Source organism: Mustelus asterias, chromosome 5, assembly GCF_964213995.1.
Source record: "Mustelus asterias chromosome 5, sMusAst1.hap1.1, whole genome shotgun sequence".
Classification (NCBI taxonomy): Eukaryota; Metazoa; Chordata; class Chondrichthyes; order Carcharhiniformes; family Triakidae; genus Mustelus; species Mustelus asterias.
This window is the reverse complement of record NC_135805.1, coordinates 76,441,986-76,456,603: the sequence shown is the minus strand read 5'-3', so window position 1 is coordinate 76,456,603 and position 14,618 is coordinate 76,441,986. Positions and strand designations below refer to the sequence as shown.

Sequence of the window (14,618 nt, the reverse complement as noted above, 5' to 3'; positions counted from 1 at the left end):
CATTTCTATTTATTTTATTCCATTTCTTTTCATCTCATTCATCCATTTTATCATCCTTCTTTTTCACTTCTATTTTTCCACTTCTCCATTCCAGCTCTCCTTCTTTCCACCCTCACACCCACCCCACCACCCACCGCCCCCCCACCCCCGCCCCGCCTCCATTCAGGGCAACTGCTACATTCCCCAGGCAACCCTTTAACAATCTGTACCTCTGTTCTGCCATTCTCACATTCTGATCACTTAATAGACATTTTAGTACCTTTCTCAGCCCTCTGTATCCTCATTTACATTCCCTTTGTCCAATTCCATGCCCCCTTCCCCCATCCCAATCGTATAAATCTCTGCTGATTCTCTTTGCCCTTAGCTTTGATGAAGGGTTATCTAGACTTGAAATGTTGGCTCTATTCTTTCCCCACGGATGCTGTCAGACCTGCTGGCATTTTGTTTCAGATGCCGCAAACGTGCATTTACTTTTCTTGAACGTTAAATTGTGTTTTGCAAGTCAAGTGAGCACCACTGATAACCAACTGCTGATTATGTTCTGCTTTGCCTTCAATGAGCAACCATGTTGTGAGCGAGATGCAACATCCACCCAATATCTGACAAAACTGAACAAACAATCTTCTGGAAGGAGCTAGGTGCTAAAGTTGGTCTGTAGAACACACATCTTCATGAATAACAAAAGCTGGAAGATAATAGTTTGCTCTAATCGTGGTATCTGAAGATAATTCCATTGCATATCAAGCTTTGTAAAGATTGTGGAGTCATGAAATGATGCTATTATCTCTTGGATAAAAGGAAGTGGATACTTGTCTGGAATGGTTGCTTTGTTGACTGCCTTAAGGTCAATTCAGAGTCCAAGTTCACCATTTTTGCGTCACACAATGTCGATGTGTGATATCCAAAGGAATGAGTCAATTTGCTAAATTACGCTAACTATACATGTCATTTCCGCTCCTGTGATATTTTGGCATGTATTGAAAACGGCAACCATCTCAAATTTTGTGAAACAGGCAAAATTGACATGCCAGCGTAATGGGCACCACAATAACCCATAATCTTTCCAAATCCAATAAATAAGGAAAGATATTATTATATGTGGTCATTGTCATCAATCACATTCATGTGTGCTCTTAGGGGTCTTCAAGTTTAAAGCCAAGATTCCCAACAAGGTTTAACCGGATAAGGTTTTTGCCTTTGGCTATGTACAATAGGAACCTGTCCAGCATGGCACTGTTGTAGCAGACTGAAACTTCCAAAACTGGAATAATCAAGTCATGGCAAGTTTGGAGCATGTCTGTCGCAGAAGGGAGAGAGAGAGAAAACTGCAGAAAATGACAACGGTAGTATTTGTCACTCAACAAAGATGCTTCTGTGCCCACATCGATGTGAAGCAACAATGAAATAAGTGTGATCTTTACTGAGCAGTCCTTAAAATGTAGTGGTGCTTTGCAAGTTGTACTTCACCCTCAGGAACAAACTTCCCCACTGCCAATGAAGTCCTCTGCACACCTTTGCAAAGCGATTACAAAGAGTTACACTTTCTTCCCACGAACTAGATACGGTATTGAAACCAATGGTTACCTCCACAAAAATCGGTCACAGTTTTGAGGTCACCTGACCATATTATTGATGGAATACATATTGTTTGATCATCACTTTTCAAGGCACTTACCACCATATCAAATGCATATGTGGCTTGTGTGAGCTGCTCCTAGCCAATGTACGAGTATTGCCTTCTTGTCGGTTGTTACGATATCCAGGTTGTCCATCCCCATAGTGAGCACATAAGTGGGTCCTGTACCCTGAACTCCGTGGGTGGATTTCAAGGCGAGCAAATGAAAGATGCTGGAGCCAGAAAGTTCAAACTATTCTCAATCTTCATCGTCAATGTTATGTTTTGCACCTTGGAGATATGCAGAGATGCCGCACTCTATTCTGTGTGCAGGAACTTTTTTTTTAAACAAGCGCTCTTTAAAATGCCTGCTCTTTCATGCTTTCAGCCTGCTGCTGCTTATATCCAGTTTATCTTTTCTTTTTCTAACCAACCCACAAGCTTGAATAATAGCACACAGAATAAAAAAGAGGCAACAGATACACTTAGCCAAACACCCAACAATTGAATCGTACACTCCCATCAAAGGGGCACAATTTAGTTTGCTTGTAAAATCTGGGTAAGCACCTCAGTAGGTAATCTACTAATTAATTAAAAATTGTAAATTTAGCATGTTTTTTTCTCATATTTATTTATTAACTTACTCTTTTAGAGAAGTATGAATCATCATAACTGTGTAAAGGTGACATAATTACAGGAAGGAATAACTTGCTTTCACATCTTGGGATATCCAAAGTGTTTCATATTGAAACATATTGGGGGTGGCTAATGTTGTTCCGCTATTTAAGAAGGGTAGCAAAGACAAGCCAGGAATTTACAGGCCAGTGAGCCTGACATCAGTAATGGGTAAGTTACTGGAGGGGATTCTGAGGGACAGGATCTACCAATATTTGGATAGTCAAGGTCTTTGTGCGTGAGAAGTCATGCCTGACAAATCTTTTAGAGTTTTTCGAAGAAGTAACCAAGAGGATGGATGAGGGTCGGGCAATAGATGTTATTTATATGGATTTTAGCAAGGTCTTTGACAAGGTCCCACCTGTCAGGCTAGTCTGGAAGGTTAGGTCACATGGGATCCAAGGAGAGCTGGCAAATTGGATTCAAAATTGGCTCGATAATAGGAAGCAGAGGGTGATGGTCGAAAGCTGTTTCTCGGACTGGTGGCCTGTGACTATGGTGTGTCTCAGAAGTCGGTGTTGAGACCCTTGTTATTCATTATTTATGTAAATAATTTGGATGTGAATGTACAAGGCTTAGTTAGTAAGTTTGCGGATGATACTAAATTTGGAGGTATCATTGATAGTGAAGAAGGTTATAATAAAGGGGGATCTTGATCAGTTAGGGAAGTGAACCAAGGATTGGCAAATAGATTTCAATACAGTTAAGTGTGAGGTGTTGCATTTTGGAAAGTCAAACCAGGGTAGGACTTGTACAGTGTATCATACGGTCCCGGGGACTGTTGAGGAACAGAGGGACCTAGGAGCACAAGTACATAGTTCATTGAATGTAGCGTCACAGGTAGACAGAGTGTTGAAGAAGTCATTTAGCAAACTACACTGACCTTCATCTGTCAGGGCATTGAGTATAGGAGTTGGGACATTATGTTACAGTTGTATAAGTCATTGGTGAGGCCACACTTGGAGTATTGTGTACAGTTTTGGTCACCCTTTTATAGGAAAGAGATTGATATACTGGAAAGGGTGCAAAGAAGATTTACGAGGATGTTGTCAGGACTAGTGGGCCTGAGTTATAGGGAGCAGTTGACCAGGCTAGAGCTTTATTCTTTGGAATGTAGGAGAATAAGAGGTGACCTTATTGAGGTGTATAAAATCATAAGAGGCGTAGAGAGGATGAACACACAGTCTTTTTCCCCCAGAGAAGGGAAATTGAAAATTAGAGGGCACAGGTTTAAGGTGAGGGGGGAAAGATTTAAAAGGGATCGAAGGGGCAACGTTTTCATGCAGAAGGTGGTGCATATATGGAATGAGCTGCCAGAGAAAGTGGTTGAGGCAGGTTAAATAGCAACATTTAAAAAGCTTTTGGATAAGTACATGAATGGAAAAGGATTAAAGGAATATGGGCCAAACATGGGCAATTGGGACTAGCTGGGAGGTCATCATGGTTGGCATCGACTGGTTGGGCCAAAGGGCCTGTTTCCGTGCTGTATTGCTCTATGAAGCACAATTCAGTGCACGTCCAGGTAATTGTTTCACCGGTGTTGGTTAAGAGATAAACATTGGTCAGGACACTGGGAGAGGGATCCTATCTTCTTCCAATGGTGCAATGCCATCTTAGAAAGCCAACATGAATAAAAGCAGATAAATGAGATTGAATATTGCATTGAAGTGCCATTGTAACTTGAACATACAATATGCCATTGTAACTCGGAAAGGCGGAAATATTTAGAGTACGAGACCGAGACAATTTAGAACCTGGTTGCCATGGTGAGATAATAGGGGGAGAAATTTGTAAAAGAAGCATGTTTATTATCTCATCCAAAAGATGGCACCTCCAACAATACAGCACCGAAGCACTCCCTCTGTACTGCATCGAATTGACAGCACCGTTTACATACTCAACTCTCTAACCGCAGGCTTCTGACTCAGAGATGAGAGTGTTAAATTCACATTTACTTTTCATTAAGGTTAATGAAGAGAGAACAATATGCCTCAGTGTGAATGGATCAATACCTCATATATATGAATATTGATTCAAGGCTGGAATAGTGAAAATGAACACCCTTCATGATTAAACAATGATTTCATGAGAAAAAACAAGGATTTTTACAGGTCCTAGAATACAAATAAAATTAATTTCAAATTATAGCTTCCAAATGACCAGTAACAATTCCCTTAAGCTTCTGAATAATTCTTGGTTTCATGCACATTTTAGTAAGTACTTGATAATATCTGATGCACTTGTTATTTGTGTGATTTAACAATAAATCATAAGATTTTTTAAAATCGGCCTTTAATTTGGAAAATATAAAAAATGTGAATCACAAACACCAACCTCTAAGAAGACTTGAGACTTTTGATTGTGTGACAGCTGTCCTGTGGAGTCGGGAGAGATGGTGAAAATCAATTTTCCTCCATATGCTGTCAGCTGAAGTCAGAGAAGCACAATAATATGTTTTTAGAAAGTTCTCTTTTACTGATTAAAACATGCACTTGAGATGTTCTAGCAGGCCACTTCAAAACCTGAGAATAAATCCAAGTTAACCTTTAAATTGCTGTCAGTTTTCTTATATATGTCAGTCGCAAGAAGCATTTTAATGTACAGTATAACTTTGATAAATTATGTGTGATAGAATGATAATGCAAATTGTTATAAAGGAGACAATATAAAGGTCTTGCTTGAACTGAGCTATGTGCATGAATGTGTCTTTTGATTTTTCATGACAAACTATAACTTTGCCAGCACCATCATTAACAAGACTTCACCAAAAAGTTGCAATTTCTGAAATATCAACAATTTCTTTTACACATGGAAGTGTTTTTTAGTCAACAGTTAGAAATTTGAAGATCACCAATAATTTCTTTAATGATAGATGTTCAGCTGATGATTTGAGTGAACAAAGGTAATAATTTCATTATGTCAAACTGAAAAACAAAAATCATTTAATTCTGACTAAATTCAAAACCAAAGGATGGGTCAGTACAAATTAACAAGCCTCAAACATGAAATATGAACAATAATTTCCACCACACACCCACTCTCTCCCCCTGGCCTACCTAACTGCACACACACACGAACACACACACACTCTCACACACATTTGCTGCTGTGTTACTTATTACCTTGTTTTGAAAAAACTGGGTAAATGATATGATTTTTAAAAAACACTCAAGGGCAACATGAATAGGTACGGGTAAAGAAGACTGAACGCTCTATTGAAATGTGATTATAATTTTTACATATATCTACCCTTACATGTGGTTAGATGGATGGTGAGGTGGAGAGACAACAGTATTTAGAGCAGACAATCAGTTGCCTAGTGAGAGAAAATAGGGGGATTTGTAAAAGAAGCATGAGTCAGAGAAGCAGAGAGTTTGGGGTATTGCACAGATTTTTTTTTCATTTGTGGGACATGGTTGGCCAGCATTTATTGCCCATCCCTAGTTGCCCAATGGGAAGTTGATGGTCAACCACATTGTGGCTCTGGAGTCACATATGGAGTAAGGGGAAATATGAAGACATAAGGCAGCAAATTAGAGGAGTAAATTGGAAGGAGGTATTCTCGGGGAAATGTACTGAAATGTACTGAAGAGAGGTGGCAGTTTTTCAAGGAATGCCTGTCTACAGTTCTACAGGACAACATTCCGAGCAGACAGGGAGGTGTTGGTAGGTTAAAGGAACCGTGGTGCACGAAAGCTGTGCGGGACCTAGTCGAGAAGAAAAGGAAAGCATACAAAAGGTTCAGAGAGCTTGGCGAAGATAGGGATCGAGATGAGTATACGGCTTGTAGGAAGGAACTAAAGAAGGAAATTAGGAGAGCCAGAAGGGGTCACGAGAAGACCTTGGCAGGTAGGATTAAGGAAAACCCTAAGGCGTTCTATAAATATGTGAAGAGTAAAAGGAATGTGAAGGAATAGGGCCTATAAAAGGTGAAGGCGGGAAAGTCTGTACGGAACCAGTAGAAATGGCAGAGGTGCTTAATGAGTATTTTGCCTTGGTTTTCACAGAGGAGAAGGACCTGGGTGGATGTACTGCGGGCTTGCGGTGGACTGAAAAGATTGAGTATGTGGACTTTAAGAAAGAGGTTGTGCTGGAATCTTTAAATGACATCAAGATAGATAAGTCGCCGGGTCCGGATGGGATGTACCCCAGGTTAATGTGGGAGGCGAGGGAAGAGATTGCAGAACCTCTGGCGATGATCTTTGCGTCATCGATGGAGACGGGAGAGGTGCCTGAGGATTGCGGATGTGGTTCCTATTTTCAAGAAGGGGAATAGGGATAGCCCAGGAAATTACCAACCGGTGAGTCTAACCTCAGTGGTTGGTAAGCTGATGGAGAAGATCCTGAGGGACAAGATTTATGAGCATTTAGAGAGGTTTAGCATGTTCAAAAATACTCAGCATGGCTTTGTCAAAGGCAGATCGTGCCTTACGAGCCTGGTGGAGTTCTTCGAAAATGTGACTAAACACATTGACGAAGGGAAAGCGGTAGGTGTGGTTTATGTGGATTTTAGCAAGGCGTCCGATAAGGTCCCCCATGCAAGGCTTCTAGAAAAAGTGAGAGGGCATGGGATCCAAGGGGCTGCTGCCCTCTGGATCCAGAACTGGCCTTGCCCAAAGGAGGCAGAGAGTGGGTATAGATGGGTCTTTTTCTAAATGGAGGTCGGTCACCAGTGGTGTGCCCCAGGGATCTGTTCTGGGACCCTTGCTTTTGTCATTTTCATAAATGACCTCGATGAGGAAGTGGAGGGATGGGTTGGTAAGTTTGACGACGACACGAAGGTTGGTGGGGTTGTGGATAGTCTGGAGGGATGTCAGAAGTTACAGAGGGACATAGATAGGATGCAAGACTGGGCGGAGAAGTGGCAGATGGACTTCAACCCAGATAAATGCGTAGTGTTCCATTTTGGCAGGTCAAATGGGATGAAGGAGTACAATATAAAGGGAAAGACTCTTAGTACGGTAGAGGATCAGAAGGGCCGTGGGGTCCGGGTCCATAGGACTCTAAAATCGGCCCCGCAGGTGGAGGAGGTGGTTAAGAAGGCGTATGGTGTGCTGGCCTTTACCAACCGAGGGATTGAGTTTAGGAGTCCGGGGATAATGATGCAGCTATAGAAGACCCTCGTCAGACCCCACTTGGAGTACTGTGCTCAGTTCTGGTCGCCTCATTACAGGAAGGATGTGGAAAAGATTGAAAGGGTGCAGAGAAGATTTACAAGGATGTTGCCTGGATTGAGTGGCATGCCTTATGAGGATAGGCTGAGGGAGCTCGATCTTTTCTCCTTGGAGAGACGAAGGATGGGAGGAGACCTAATAGAGGTATATAAGATGTTGAGAGGCATCTGAGAGGGTGGACTCTCAGAGGCTTTTTCCCAGGATGGAAATGGCTGCTATGAGAGGACACAGGTTTAAGGTGCTGGGGGGTAGGTACAGGGGAGATGTTAGGGGGCAGTTTTTCACACAGAGGGTGGTGGGCAAGTGGAATCGGCTGCCGTCAGTGGTGGTGGAGGCAAACTCAATAGGGTCTTTTAAGAGACTCCTGGATGAGTACATGGGACTTAATAGGGTGGAGGGTTATAGGTAGGCCTAGAAGGTAGGGATATGTTCGGCACAACTTGTGGGGCCAAAGGGCATGTTTTGTGCTGTAGTTTTTCTCTGTTTCTATATAGGCCAGGCCAGGTAAAGGCAGCAGATTTCAGCCTGTAAGCTGGTTCTCGCTTGAAGAAAGAGTGCAGAAACATTCATGGAGGAGTTAAAACACATACCTCCGCTGAACTAAAAAGAGATGTTCCCCGGAATAATTACTCAATCATTTACAGTGTACTAACTATAAACTGTCCTTTACTTACAGATGTGTTGAATTGAATGTTGTTTGGGAAGAGGGAAGTCCTGAAAGAGTTCAGATTTCGTAAATCTACTGTGAATCAAAAGGAGCAATTTCTACATGGATGTGTGGATGTGTTTAATAGTTTTTATACACAACAGTCTTAGATCATTATTGGCCTGTCCGTGCAAATGGGTCTTTGCTTTATTATAATAAGTAGTCCCTATTAAGTTGTATACTATGACTGGGCTGGTTACTGTTCTCTCTTACATGTAGTTCCTCACACCATTCCTGTAAATAAAACCACCATGAACTGGTGTCCCTGATTGGGGCACCCTCACAGATAACGTCAGCCAGATTTGTGATAGAAAATTTGGGGCTCAAATCCGGAATCCAAAAAAGCTTAAGGATTTTTGACCTTGAACCTAAAGAGAATGAGGACCACACGTGTGAGAATGTGTTATTGGTAGTTCCAAAATGGCTCGAGGTAGCTCAGTCTTATCTGGAAATATACAATGTGACCATAGCAAGTTTAAAAAATGTGTCAAATAACACATTGATGGAATTGGCAAATAAAGTGGATGTAGCTTTATCTATTGGGGCAAAGAAGGCTAAGATAATAGAAAGTCTAGCAACGCATTTAAATATACAAGGAGAGTCAGCTACACAAACATTCTGAGAAGGGAAGGGATCGAACGAGAGTTTCAAAGGAAATTGGAAATGCAGAAGTTAACAATGGAAGGAAGCGGGAGAGGGAGGGTGTGAAGAATGGGTTAATGAACTTTAGAAATAGAAATAGAAACCCTACAGTACAGAAGGAGGCCATTCGGCCCATCGAGTCTGCACCGACCACAATCCCACCCAGGCCCTACCCCCATATCCCTACATATTTACCCACTAGTCCCTCTAACCTACACATCTCATAACACTAAGGGGCAATTTTAGCATGGCCAATCAACCTAACCCGCACATCTTTGGACCGTGGGAGGAAACCGGAGCACCCGGAGGAAACCCACGCAGACACGAGGAGAATGTGCAAACTCCACACAGACAGTGATCCAAGACAGGAATTGAACCCAGGTCCCTGGAGCTGTGAAGCAGCAGTGCTAACCACTGTGCTACTGTGCCGCCCACGGCGGCACTCTGTAACACTTAAGCATTGAAACCCGAACTCTGTAATACTTAGAGAATTGTGAGTAGAGCTCACTGTTTTCGTGTCTGTAAAGGCTGTTTTCATGTATCCAAACCAGATAAGAGAGACAGCTGTCCTTGCTGTTCCCAGCTATCCGTGTTCAGGCTAGTATAAGCTAAGCAGAAACAGCTAAGCTAGACTCCATTTTATGTCCTTTTCTATTATGTACCTTTGTTTGGAGCTGACATGTATGCCTTCTGTGATCGTATAATAATAGATTCATATATATTTATTATATACCATTCATCCTCACCGATATAAAGTGTTATATAGGCCCCTGTACGTCAGTTAACTTGTTTGTGCAAACTTATCATCTAAACAACCCACAGGAGTCCACATAGAGGCGACAAACAGACAGCCTTTAGATGGCCACGATTACATGGACTACGCGAAGGATGGAATCGCTGAGGCAGCAATAATCGTGGGAAGATGCGGACGTGACCAGGGGCAAAAATATATGTATAAATGTTTGCTCTTGACCTGTATGTGATGAGAGGTCTGGAGGCCGTGTTAGGGATCGGACCTCTCCCACAATTGTGAAAATAAACCTCTGTACTTTGACTCACGACGAGTCTCAGAGGTATTATTTTACCTACAACAGGGTGTACCAAATTAAACTGCGGCAAATGGCAGCATGCACAGAGCTGAATAAGAAGGAAGTGGTTCTCGACAGAAAACAAGTGGGGAAATGTTCTGATATGTACAAGCTGTCCCAAAATGCACAAGTTGGGTGAACCAGTTCGCTCTTTCTACACTGAAGTGGCCTTTAAAACATGGCACCCCAAATCTCGGTTGTATAAGCGGCTGGCAGGGCAGGCAAATCAGAGACCACCCCGTCAGCAATATGACGTGGAACCTGTAACATCAAGTTCTTTTTTCTAAATGCTGCATTCCATGGCACAAAAAGCCACCATTGCTTTCAGTGGCTTCAACACGGTTTATCCCGCCTGCCACTCGCATTTTGCCAATATCTGGAAAAATCCTGCTCACAGTAATTCATTCCAAGGGCAGAGGGGCTGAAGGTGGTTATCTTCACAAGAGAATGATAACTGTAGTATTGGAAAGAAGGGAAGGCTAAAATGAGGCTACGAAAGGAAGTTTGGTTTGGATAGCAATTTAGTAGGAATAGAGGCTGGATATTAGTGAGAGGCTGGATAGACTGGGACTTTTTTTCTGGAGCGTAGGAGGCTTAGGGGTGTATTTATATAGGTCTTTAAAATAATGAGGGGCATAGATAAGGTAGATAGTCAACATCTTTTCCCAAAGGTAGGGGAGTCTAAAACTAGAGGGCATAGGTTTAAGGTGAGAGGGAAGAGATACAAAAGAGTCCAGAGGGCAATTTTTTCACACAGAGGGTGATGAGTGTCTGGAACGAGCTACCAGAGGTAGTAGTAGAGGTGGGTACAATTTTGTCTTTTAAAAAGCGTTTAGAAGTAACATGGGTAGGATGGGTATAGAGGGATATGGGCCAAATCCGGGCAATTGGGACTACTTAGTGGTAAAAACTGGGCGGCATGGATAAGTTGGGCCTGCTTCCATGCTGTAAGCCTCGATGATTCTATCTCCTCAGGTAAAATATTATGAGAGCAGAAAAGCAAGAGACAACCATGGGATCAAGACTGAGATAAAGGGAGACCTGGAGGGAGCTTTGACTTGGTGAGCTTGGGCATCTGATTGTCATTAAGACTGGAACCATCCAAAGAGATCCATGAGCTCCTTATATTAGTAGAAGGTAATGATGGAGGAGACAGAGGAGACTCTTGATAATGGAGGAGACTGAAATGATCTTTTTGCACCATTTTGATTCTGGAGTAGGATAGAGTTTTAGTATAGGAGAGTAATTGGAACTGTTACTTCTCAGAAATTTCAGAGTTAGAGAATTAAAATCAATAACAGAATGCTTTTTTTGAAATTGATACAATTTTCTTCCAATTTTTCATGATCAAAAACAAGCGCTAGTTCTCGGTTCAATTCTTGGATTGGTGAACTGTCAGATCTTATCCAAAGTGATGACCAGAGCTGCTACACCTTGCCACAAGGATATTGGTTAGGCAGGGAAGTTAAAGGCGGAATTCTCCAATCTGGAGACTAAATCCTGTGGCAGGGGTGGGAATGTAGAGTGTTTTGCACTGCAGAGGCCGGCAGAAAAACACGTCAAATCTTCCAGCCTGACCTCATTAATCATACAGCCAGGTGTTTTGCACCATTTTCTATTCCACAGTAAGCCTGATGGCATGTAGTCTGCCATCCTATCCAGACGTCACATTGAAAAGCCGCCCAACATCACTGACCCACTATTGAAGAAAGGAGGTGGACCTCCTGAGAACAAAGATGGATCTCCAAGAACATTGAGGCTGGAAAGTGAACCCCCTCCAGGACGCCAAATCTGGATGGTCCACCTGCAGATGCTCCCCCGACCCAGTGCTGTAGTATTCTGGGGTCGAGAGCTGTGGCCCTGAACTCCGGAGGTGGTCCCAAGTATTGGTCAGGTGAGTCCAACATCTACATGCGACATTGTTCCAAACATGTTTCGTACCCGCTCGTTTTCCCACTGGCACCATAGAGAATCGGGCATGGGCAGCTGGACCTTCACCTGCACCTCATTAACAAGATGCAAATGAATTTCACATCTGTCTCCAGCAGGTTTCCCAATCCTCCATGATGGTCACCAGTAGAAGATCCTGCTGTAAATTTGCACTGGTGTAAAACTGATTTTTGGGCCTCCCGCTAGTGCCCAACCTCCTCCTCACCACCCACTAGTGGGGGCTTGGGAGATTCCCTCCCCCTCACCCCCAGAGAAAGATTCCAACTGAAGAGGCTCTCTACTGGAAGTATATGTGTAAAAACAACACAAAGATAACATGAGCATCAATTGTTACGGTCAATGTAAGTCAGGTAGCCTGTCAACAATCAAAATAAAGGAATAAATGTGAAATCTGACCAAACGCAGAAAATGCTGGAAAACCTCAGCAGGTCTGACAGCATCTGTGGGGGAAAAGAGAGTTAATGGGCGGGATTTTACAGCCTTGCTCGTCCCGAAACTGTAAAATACCACCTGAGGTCAACGGACCTTTCCATTGTCCGCCCTTCACCAGCTCCGATTCCCGTGGCGGGCAGAACGGTAAAATTCCAGCCACTGTTTCAAGTCTGGATGACCCTTCGTCAGAGCTGCTCTGATGAAGGGTCATGCAGACTCGAAATGTTAGCTGTCTTCTCTCTCCACAGATACTGTCAGACCTGCTGAGATTTTCCAGCATTTTCTGTTTTGTTTTCAGATTTCAAGATCCACAGTAATTTGATTTTATGAATTCTGACCATGTGGACAAGGTAACAGAAGACACCTGACACCTGAAGAGCTCCACTGTACTGAGAATGTCTGAAAGGATGGATGAAAAATTAGAGAACTACTGCCACAAAATTAAATTCAATGTGATTTTGTACATAAAACATAGTTTCTACTTACTAATAGATGAGATAAATGAAAACTATCTTTGTAAGATATCTCCTCTGGGAAAATTACATGATGATTTAAGGCAACTTTAAGTGTCAATCATAAGCCAAAAAGCCTATCTGTACTTATTTAAAATAGGAAAAGTCAAAACGGACATTGTCAGGTCACCCATTTCATTCGCATAATTTTGCAATGTGGATAAAAACATTAAATTCTGCACATTCTTAGTTGGGAGATGACTGTAAGATTTCCGTAGATTGTTGATCCAGCATTACAGAGAATTACAAAGCAAACTGGAAATTAAACTCCATGAAAAAATCCAAACAAAAATGTTTTTACAAGCATTGCAGACTTCTACAAACAGGATGCAGGCAAGCAGCACAGCCTATTAATATCTTTGTTGAGCTACCATGGCTGACAATTCAATTAGTTGTTTAGTCTTCACTACTTATTGTTATGAAAAGCAATTAAATTACAAGCATTTCCATTAGTCTAGAAAGGAAGCACTGAAATTCCTTACATTCATAATTTAAAAAGTAATCCTTTTGTTGGATTAATTTTAAATACACTGATTTCAAAAGACTGACAATGATGTTACACAAGTCAAAGTATATATATCATGAATTCATGCAAGAAATTGCAAACACTCGCGGTGGCTGCCTTGAGCTAAACCAATTTGATATAAGGGGCCTCAAATGCCACGGACCCTTTACTACCATGTTAATGCCAATTTCAGATGTGTACCCTGGATGGTAAGACTATTGCCGATACCAATATGTTGGACTCGTGACTTAGAATGTACATACACCTCCTGCCTAACATACTGGAAGCTGAGACACACATTTAAGGCCAGAGAAAAGTGTGCAGAACCATCAAGTTTCTAGAACAGAGGTTTCAATGTGAATCTGAAATCCTCAGCTACATGAGCATAGTAGCCAGTAGAATGCTAAATCCTTGGCACTTCACTTACATTTCTAGATGTTGACTTCTCATCTGTAGCAAGTGGAAGCATATTAACAGAATGCCTTTTCTTCAGTAGCCAGAAGAATTTGAAGGAAGAGGCCATTACTGCTTTGTGGACCTCTCAGCCTTCGGCAGCATTGCATTTTCCTCCCCCAGTGATACAGACATGCCCATCCCTAGGGTCATTTCTGTGTTAGAGGCAAGTCAGGGCTGGGAATGCAGTCCTCAATCCAGAACTGCAGGTGAGCAGAAATCCAGAACTGCAGGTGAGCAGAAATCCAGAACTGCAGGTGAGCAGAAATCCAGAACTGCAGGTGAGCAGAAATCCAGAACTGCAGGTGAGCAGAAATCCAGAACTGCAGGTGAGCAGAAATCTGGTCAAGTGGAGTGCTTTTTGCACTTAGTCAGAGAAAGAGAAAACCAATCCCATTGTGTACTTCTGCAGCTGCTCAAAGCCATTCTGCACAGCATCTCATTTACTTTTCGCCAAGACCTTGAGATGAACTACATCTCCCTGCATCTTTAAATATCGATAAGGGTGAGTGTAAAACTGTCAAATTTAAGATTTCGGTTATTTTAAGACCCAAGTTTCATTTACAATCTCCCAGTCAGCTGCCTCCCTGAAACAGAATAAGTGAACTGACTGACAGTGACCAGTGTGAATCACAGCCTGGATCCACCAGTTCACCAGAAGGGAGGGTTTTTCACAGAGTATATCACAGGTATTTCACAGGTATATCTACACCACATGGACTGCAGTGATTTAAGAAGGTAAGTCACCACCACCTTCTCAAGAGCAATTAGGGATGGACAATAAATGCTGGCCAAATATCATGACAAATATTCATAAAGAATATTGGAAAGAGCCCAAGGTAGCTGCGACCTGGTGAGCTTATAGA

General features: G+C 42.3%; 1 protein-coding gene across 6 annotated transcripts in view; it reads right to left on the bottom strand.

Moving 5' to 3' along the window:
* Positions 1 to 14,618, bottom strand: part of lama2 (laminin, alpha 2) — a 359,403-nt gene that overhangs the window by 193,615 nt on the left and 151,170 nt on the right. For all 6 annotated transcript variants that reach the window (XM_078212838.1, XM_078212839.1, XM_078212841.1 and 3 more), the window contains exon 13: positions 4,625 to 4,717. In XM_078212838.1, the coding sequence (XP_078068964.1) occupies positions 4,625 to 4,717 (93 nt within the window). The remainder of the gene's footprint in view (positions 1 to 4,624; positions 4,718 to 14,618) is intronic.